The following is a 9,526-nucleotide window of genomic DNA, read 5'->3' on the forward strand; positions in this document are numbered from 1 at the left end:
CTTGCTATATGATCATTCTGATCCATGAATTAATTGTGCAAAGAGAGTATCATATAAAGTTTCTCTCAGTGAATGAAGCTTGCTTAAAGTCTATATAGCAGCATCATGACCCTAGTTTGAGTCATATTTTAAGACTAGCCAGGCATCTACCACTCTAATCTATACTTAGAGCCAGCTACAGGAAACATATTGTTAAAGATAACATTTCAAAAAGGCAATAACTGAAAATGTTCAGCCAATAGAAATAACTGAAAATGTTCAGACGAATTTAAGCATGGAGAAGAGAATATGCTCCAGTATCACAGGAATAACAGATGAAAATAAGTAACCCCAGAAATGAGATACAAGCAGAGTTACCAGACACTATTGAAGTTGCAGAAATGTAAGACACTACAAATACCAACTTATCACTAAGTTATTTAATTTGGCATCATATCTAGGCTGATTTTGTGTAGATTCTGATGGCAACAGCCAACCCCAAGATAGCTAAGGGAACCAAAAACTGGAGTAGCTTAATGATGAAGTCAGAGGTCTTGTCCTGGTTGTAGTGAGGTTGCTTGGGAGCGGTATAATTGACTTTGGTGGGAATCGTCGTTGCATCTATCTCCCCAACATAGTACTCATCCATCATTGCCCTTGCAGTGGTACTGTGGCCCACATCCTCGAAATCGTCTGTGGCATCCTTCCCTACAAATTGCAGAATCATACTGAGGTAAATTACCACATTTTCAATAAGCTCAGTCTTCTTTGAGCATTGGCAAGTATAAACAGATTTACCAGTTGCTGACAGCAAAACCTCATCTCCCCCAGGGTGATCTTCTAAGAATTTTGTTACATTGTAAACCTGTTCAAACATATTAAGACGTGAAACTCAACAAGAGATTATGCAAACAAGATGTCAAATTTTATGTGCAATGGAGAAGGCAAGAAAAAGAATCCATATGAATAGTTGTAAATTAAAAATTCCTGATGGAATTAGTGACTACCAGCAGTGTTGCTAATCCAAAACCATAATCATAATCATCAAACCCTTGCCTGACCTATTTGGCCCAGCTTTAAGAATCCTCAATCATCAAGGATTCCTATTTAGGACTATCTCTGATGTTACCTTAGGTCATCCCTCCTTGCCCTATTATTCTTCAAAAAGGATTGAAGTACCCCTCCTTACCGCCGATGTTACTAAAGTTACTGCTTAGTGAAATTGTCCCATTCAAATGCAAGTAACATGGATTATAGACCCTTCTCAAGAGTTTTAATCTGGCCTGCAGGTAATTTATCATCTGGATAGCATATAATTAAGTTGATTATGCTTTAAAAAAAGTCTTTGCTCCATAAAACACCATGACATCCACATCATGCAAGGTTCAAAGCTTTGGCAGGAAACAAAGAGTTCAAATGAAAAAGATCAATTGCAGCCAAAAATGAATTCAAAATCTCCTTGAGTTCCAGCAGTTCAGAAACTGCTCATAATAAGGATAAATGCCTCATTTGAGGGTTATATCATGAGTTGATCAAAATAATGCTTTCCCACGGATAATAAATTACAACCATAGGAAGTCTTTTCGCAATATTAAATTCATATTTGTCAGATGAGTATTTGTTTCAAATATTTTTTTGTCTTCATGTTTTGTTTTAGATATGTAAAAACTATGCAAGCTCTTGTGGAGGCACTGCATTCATTTGATAAAGTATCCTAATTTTGTAAAGAACAAAAAGAGTTTCTGTTATTTAATATTTTCAACAAACTAACAATTTGACCCTAACACAATTTCTTAGTTTTTTCTGGTAGTTTGTCTTGTTTTCTATTTCTATTTTTTCCAACTACTGACTTTGAATTTTACTGTGTTTTGGATATTCTAGATAGTTTGTAAAAGTCTAAAAATGACCGACACAACATAAAAAGCTAAATAGACCGTAATAATAATCATAATGTAAAATGACAGTTAACTATTTTCCCACTCATACATTATTTTTATCTGTTATTTCTGATTTTGCAAAATATTCTCTTCTTTTGTTTCAGTCAAAACTCAGGTTTTAACCAAAATCTTTGAAATTACTGAAATTGAAACCCATTTGGTCTATCCTTAACCAAGACTAAAACCAGGTTCAATCTTTGATTAAAGCAGAGCATAAAGTACTTCGGAGCAGCAGCGCCAATTTCATGATTGTTATCTGCCATAATGTCAGTCTTCTATGAAAAAATTGAAATAGGCCCCAATACACAAAGTAGCGTTGCTAAGAAAAGACTGATTCCATAAATAATTACAGAGAAAAATGGTTAAGGTGTGAAGAGAAAAGGGGAAAAATCTCAAACACTAGGGAAACATATCCCAGAATTTGAACCTGGAAACTCCTCCAAATGGAGGAGAGATGCAACCACTGGCATATAAGCAGCTGTTTAAGGCCAAGCTGGAGGGACAATGGACAGCTTAAGTTTAGTAGATTTCAAAGGAGTCCAATAGGCAAGTAGGGAGGTTCAATGGTATGTCCAGTGCTTGAAGTGAGAGAGAGCAGAAAACAGACATGTATGGCCACTCCCTTCCATATCTCACCCTTGTACCCCTACTCTTAGGTTTTTACTCATTATCTTTCTTCCTGACTCTCCCTTTATCTATTGTTTTCTATTCAATCTATGGTTGTTCTAAATTTCTAATACATTTTTTTAAAGCTTCAACATATGTGGTTTCTTGCTTTAAATAGCTTGCAATTCTAACCATCCTCCTTGGTGCTCTTTTATATTAATTGCATGATTGCTTGAATTTTCAAATAACTTTCAGTCATTAGACAAAGAACACAGACTTCTTCAGGTTATCATAGTTTGTCTGGATTGAATTGTGGCTTATGTGGACATTCCCTTATTTTTTCCTGTTTCCTCTATTGTTTACCAACCAGAGCATATTCAGCAGCTTTGACCTATCAGTTATCCTTAGGACTAATCATTATCGCCTTAGTACTTACAGAACTTATCTTAAACATTCTGCATTAACTGTTTGCTGAGTGAAATGGGAAAAAAACATTCTCCCTTATAAGAACACAATACTCAAACATCAAAAGCACCATAAAGCAACCGACTTTTGAGGGAATAAGTGAGCATGATGGAAAAATATCAAGCATTTATAGGTAAAGGAGAACAAGATGTCTAAAGATTTAAGGATGAGCCACCGTACAAACAAAGAAATCTAACAAATTTTACAACAAAATTATGTTTTAGTACTTACAGAAGTTTATCTTAAACATTCTGCATTATCTGTTTGCTGAGTGAAATTGAGAAGGCAACATTCTCCCTTATAACAACACAATACTCAAACATCAAAAGCACCAGAAGGCAACTGACTTTTGAGGGAATAAGTAAGCATGAATGGAAAAATATCAATATCAAGCATTTGTAGGTATAGGAGAACAAGACGTCTAAAGATTTTAAGGATGAGCCAGCATACAAACAAAGAAATCTAACAAATTTTATGACAAAATTGGGTTTCAGATCCAATAATTGAAGACATGCAAATTGGAGGCAAAGGTTTTTCGACATTTGCTGACAGATGACAAAATGAATAACCTGTGAGAAGTTGATTGTTATGATCAATGACAACAAATGTCTTTCTTGATTCGTTATTTCATGAAAAGGAATTACCAATTCTTGTGACTCCAACATCAAATGACTGATCAAAGACCAGTATGTGACTAAAAATTTTCAATAAAATGATGGCGTCAATTGGTTGAATTGATCAAGTCTCTTGTCAGGGAATAAGAGACCGAGAGGTGTGATATGAAAATACTTCAGTATCGCTTCAGTAGGCCTATTGACACATGGTATAGCTGCTGTCTCAACTCCAGCAGCATACCATGTGGTGGCACGGCATTATATCGTATCAAACCAGCCTATACTAGAAGGTACTAATATGGTGTCTAGTATCCAAACTGCAGACCTTGATATCCCTAACATATACAACCAAGAAGTGATGCCTTCCTAATAATACGGATATATAAAGAACTTAATTGAAGTACATTGTAATAACTTTAAGGTCAAGATAGAAGGATTTGAAAAGCAGTGTGTAAACATAGGAGGAAATAAATGTATCAAATGCATCCTCAATTCATCAAACTTTCTCATGTAAATTAGATGAGATAGTGTTTCTATATTGTGTATAATGCTAAACTATACCGGGTCACTATTCTAATTGTGAAATTCAAATTAAGAACCAAAATGTCTAAGCATATAAAGACAAATATGGCCTCAAAAATTTTAGGAGTATCTCTTGTATGTTGACTCTCATTATATGTGTATACAGCAATGTTGTCAATACTTCATGAAGGTTTTGATAAAAAATTTAAATCCCATAACATGCAGGGTGCCCCGGTTTCTCCATCATGCCCTACTATCCTGCCCTATCCCAATGGTCATACCCGTCAAGTGGTCCCGACACGTTATGTCTGTCTCTCTCCTCTTCTTCTTTCCTTTCTTTCTTTGTTAGGTATTTTCTTCTTTCCTTTCTTTCTTTTCCTTGTTCCTTTTTTTTACTTTTATTCTTTTCTTTCTTTCCTTCTTTCCTTCCTTCCTCCCTTCCTTCCCTTCTTCATTCTTTCCTATTTCTATTAAGGCTGCAAGTGGAAGAGATTAACCTCTTCTTGGTCCACAACCAATCTAAAGAATTTGAACCTATTCAGTGAAAATAACCTAATTCAATCTAACCCAATCATTTGGATCAGATTTGGATCAACAAAATGTGACTTGTCTAAAATATGGAATGGATATGGATCACATAAGAGCAAATCCATACCGGAACCATCAATAAACTGATGGAATAATTTTTTCTCAGCCATACTGGCCCACCTCAAATATAAGAAAACTGATATGATGTTAATAGTAACTTTTAAAAAGGGTACGTTTTCAGAAAGCTGCAGAGAAAGTATTCTGATGAATGAAATGGCCAGAACTATCTACTAATGAGCCATTATATATAGACACACACACACACACACTATCATTAGATTATAAAAATCAAATTATGACTGATGTCACATAGGGATGCACAACATTTGTGTGTGTAAAAGTGTAGGGAATTGCAATATTTATTTCCCCCTTTTGAAACACACAATCAACTACAGATAAAGATTATTCCATAATGCATGAAGTAGCATGTGTCTTTGTTGTGATATTCAAAGACAATATCAAAAACACGTCCATGGGAAACTGGATTGCTAGCCATCTGGACAACCTTTAGGTATTACAACATAATATAAGTTGGTCCTGTGTTGCCTATGTACGAGGGCAATTGAGAAAACCAGACTAGCATTTAGATCATTGCAAAGCTATTGGAACAAGCAATAAAATCTAGCTGCCCTTTGTAAGATGAGGTTTTCTAGAAAAGATAGAAGAGCCAATAAAAGAATGATCAGTAGAATCATTGGCTCAATCAACAAAGCTACAAATTCAGTTTGGAGGGCAGGAAAGACAGCAAAGTAAGAGTGTCATGAAGATAACAGGAAGAATGTAAAGGCAAGTAGCATTTGGATGGATTGTAGAACACATGCAAACAGACTCATCACAAAAACAAGCTTGACAATGCACGTGAAGAGATATTTAAAAAGGCAAAGCCACTAAACAATCTACTAATACCAACTGCAATTTAGGAAGGGTTTGCCCATTAGAGGTACAACTGAAATGAAGCCCCACCAGATTAACAGCATACAAGTGTTGACTCGACAAAACATAACCATCAGCAGGTGTGCTCTCTTTACTTTTTTCATTTTTCTATCCTATTCCATGTTAAGATGAATAGCATTCACTGGCAGGAACCAAGCCATCCTTACTATTTCTGAATACCAAGTAAAAAACATAAATAAGATTGTGCAAATTTTTAGACAAAGGTCTTTAATAAAAAATTATAATCTTTAAGATTTTTTTTTTTTTTTGTGATCTCTGAACAAAGTCCATTCTTGTTCATTCTGAATTACTTAAAACTTCAAAACACGTGCATGGCACGGGGTAACTATCAAATACACCAATCGTGCAAACAATTAGAGTACGGTCAGATCTCCTGATATCTTCATTGCACAATATAAGTGTGAAGCAAAATATTTTCTATGTACTTATAGATACAAAAGGATTGTATATAAAAATCCTCGTATATCAAAATATTCTGTTTCCTCTGAGAGGGATCTGCTCTCCTTGAGAGTACCAATCAAAAAAGCCCCGCCTTTTTCCGCTACATAGGTATCACAGAATCGATCCATCGAAGATAAAAATCCCCTCTGCCCTTTTGACCCACTTTCTCTCCACATCATCAACCAAAAAAAAAATCTCACCTTGTTCCCCTAAAATCAATCCAGAAACGGATCCACAGACGGGGGGATCGATTCATGGAATCCAGACAAAGACGTACGAATTGGGACATGAAGAAATACCAAAAGCTGAGATTTTTGAACCCAGATCGATGATTAAATCCAAGAATAACCTTGCCGCCGATGATAAGCCAACAGTCCTCGTTGGAATTGTGCTTCGAGACATCCTCCAGCGTGTACACCTTCGCATCGCTCCCCATCTCTCTCTTGCTCTCTTTCTTGGATCCCAACGAAACAAAGAGAGCGGCGAAGAAGCCGAGGATTTGGAGGTCGATATATACCGTGCAGAGCGGCTCGGTAGGTGAGCACAAAATCTATTTGATATTCATTGCAAGATTTTCTTAATTTGTTAATTAAAAAATGGGAAATAATTTTTTAAAAGGCCCAAACCATGCACCAAATAAGTTTCCTCGATCCGATGTGGCCCCCTTGAAGGAAAGTGGGGGGACCACGTGATTAAAATAACAAATAGCATATTGCCGCGTCAGTCAAGGATTCGCTTGGTAAGTATTCGGGTCTGCTATTATAGTCCTCTTAGAAACCCTACCTCCAGCAAACGAGGCGTGTGCCCACCCAACTTAACAGCGCCTATTTGGAAAAAAAAATTAAAAAATTAAATAAAGATAGAACTCGGACCTATAACTTAAAAAAACAATTAAAAAAAATTAAGTATACCAAAGAAAGAGAGACCGTGTGCATTTTTTTTTTTTCCATGATCGACATTTTCATCCACCCTCTTTCTTATCAAGTCGTTTATCCCATCTATGAAATTTTTCTTGTTCTTTTTAATTTCTTTCTCCTCCTTCAATTTCTTTTTTTTCTAGAATCTTTATACTTAAGAGTTTTATGGAATCTCAGAATGATATGTATATAATTTTTTTTTCATGTCAGCCAAAGTTAATAAACCATGTATCGGTACCAATAAAAACTATATATCAATTTACTTAGAGGGTATATATTAGCTTGCAAGATAATTAATTTACTTGATACGTATCACTTAGGGGTACAAATAGGTTGGTCGGATCGGGTCTTGAGTGACCCGACCCAACCTGCTCCTTATTCGAGTTCTAATTTTGGACTTAGACCCGACCCAATAAAAGATCGGGTCCATCGCTTAATTTGTGACCCAACGAGTCAATCGGTTTGGGATGGGTCCATGTATAGACCTGACCCAACCCAAAATATTAGGATCCGGTTCGGATCAACCCCATCATGGCTTTAGAACTTATGTTTGCACCCAAAAAATTTTAACAGATTCGGATTGGGTCAGATCGGGTCGTAAAATTGAAAATCCAAAATTACCCAAATTTCAAATGGGTCGGGTCGGGTCGGATTTGAATTCAGTAAACCCAGATCCGATTCGAAAAATAGAACGGGTCCAATTTTAAGATCCGACTCGTTCCCACGAGTCCTTTAAAACGGATCGGGTCGGGTTTAAGCGGGTCAACCCAAACTCATTTGCAGCCTTAGTATAACTTGACTATATAGTATTACTGGTAAAAAATATATTCTAGATACTGCGTATCGATTTATTTGAAGGTGTGTATTGAAATCACTGCTAGGTGTATAGTTAAATAAGTTTGCAGTATATATCGAAAAGTCGATGAGAATATATTACCAGCCATATAGTGGTACTAGTGAATATAATATTTTAAAAATTATGCATCAATTTGCTAGAAAATGTATATTAAGTTTCTAAATAACTAATTACTAAATGTGTATCCTCTAATCATGTACCGTGTACTGGTGAACACAATGTTTTTGAATTGTGTATCGATTTTTTAAAATATGTGTATTAGTTTGCTAAATAACTAATTTACTTAATATATATTATTTGATCATATAGTATATACCATATTTTATTTTATTTTTTTAATCGTGGGAGTGATACTTCGTTTTTGACTTTTAGATTTTTTTTTCTTTAAAATTGGTGCTAGAAGTAATATGGTAAAATAAGAAGCCCCACTTTTTTTTTTTTTTTTTTTTGTGTCGCCCCATGTGATTTGTTCCCTGCCCGCTGTATGACTTGTATTTGCCCGAGATCAGCATGGATGGACGGCTGTGATAAGCTGAGATTTTCCTTCCTGGTTTTCGAAAAGACAGTAGATCCGCTCGGTATCTTTGTTCTCTTTGTTAGATCATCTTATATTATTTTAATACCAACAATAATTTTATATTAACAATATTCATAATTTATACTTTTATCCTGCCAACGAGATTTAATAATTTTTTAGCATATACTCTTAAAGCAATCAAGCTAGATAAATCTCTGGCGTCTGATTTTAATGGACGGTGTGGATGGAAGAAAAACAGGAGAAGTGGGAGGGGGAGCGGGGGAGGAGGTGGTTGGTTGGTTGGGTCACCGGCTGGCTTGTTCCATTCCCTCCTACCCTTCCGTGGGGTTTGTTGGCTTACGATGGTCCCATGGCCAACTTGGTTTGGTGGAGTCCAGCTTCAAAATTTAATGTCACATTGACCGGTCTCAACAATTGATGTGGCTGGTAGATTGTTTTGTGACAATAATAAGGATCCAACCAAAAAGACTTCTAGATTTGAAACCTTATGAATATAATAATTCGCTAACCAAAATCAAAAAAAAAAAAAAAAAATCTTGGTTCTTCTCCTCATATTGAGATCAAGATCTTGTAAAGATATGCTTCTCCTTTACATTATTTCCTTGAGACCTCACTCACATAACCATTTGTGAATCTAAAGCCAAAATTTAAGTCTTGATTCTTCCCCTTATAATACAACGTTAATCTCAAGAAGATACAGTTGGAGAATGCAATCTTAATCTCAGGAAGATACAACTAGTTAAGATTATTTGTTTTGCATGAAAATGTGGACATGCATTGTTGGGTTTTGGATCTAATTGGTGTTAGAATAATTTCAAAATATGGGCTTCCAATGATTGTGTATTTTTGTTTTATAAAACGGATTAGACGTATGGCTCATAATGGTACTGTGGTTAAGCCCAATATAATTTATGATTAACAATTGGATCATCTATGATAGGCTAGTCTGATCTAAAGCACTCAGACATGAGATGGAGTGGTTTTGCGAATGTAAAAACTACCGGATAGTTTATGCTTCCCTCTTCCTCTTACGTTTGAGTTATGCTACCTCTATTCGTGTAAGAAATCTTCTCTCAGCACTTCTAAGTATTTCAAAGTAAGGAAACACC

General features: G+C 35.6%; 1 protein-coding gene across 1 annotated transcript; it reads right to left on the reverse strand.

The window, feature by feature from the left end:
• Positions 1 to 204: 204 nt before the first annotated feature.
• Positions 205 to 6,648, reverse strand: LOC103709958 (cytochrome b5-like). Its single transcript, XM_008795508.4, has 3 exons — positions 6,456 to 6,648; positions 778 to 844; positions 205 to 687 (listed from the first exon to the last, which is right to left on the reverse strand). Exons 1-3 carry the CDS (start codon positions 6,540 to 6,542, stop codon positions 437 to 439), a joined length of 405 nt encoding a protein of 134 aa, XP_008793730.1. The 5' UTR covers positions 6,543 to 6,648; the 3' UTR covers positions 205 to 436.
• Between the last annotated feature and the right edge of the window lie 2,878 nt (positions 6,649 to 9,526).

The sequence above is a fragment of the Phoenix dactylifera genome, chromosome 14 (assembly GCF_009389715.1).
Source record: "Phoenix dactylifera cultivar Barhee BC4 chromosome 14, palm_55x_up_171113_PBpolish2nd_filt_p, whole genome shotgun sequence".
In the NCBI taxonomy this organism is placed as follows: domain Eukaryota; kingdom Viridiplantae; phylum Streptophyta; class Magnoliopsida; order Arecales; family Arecaceae; genus Phoenix; species Phoenix dactylifera.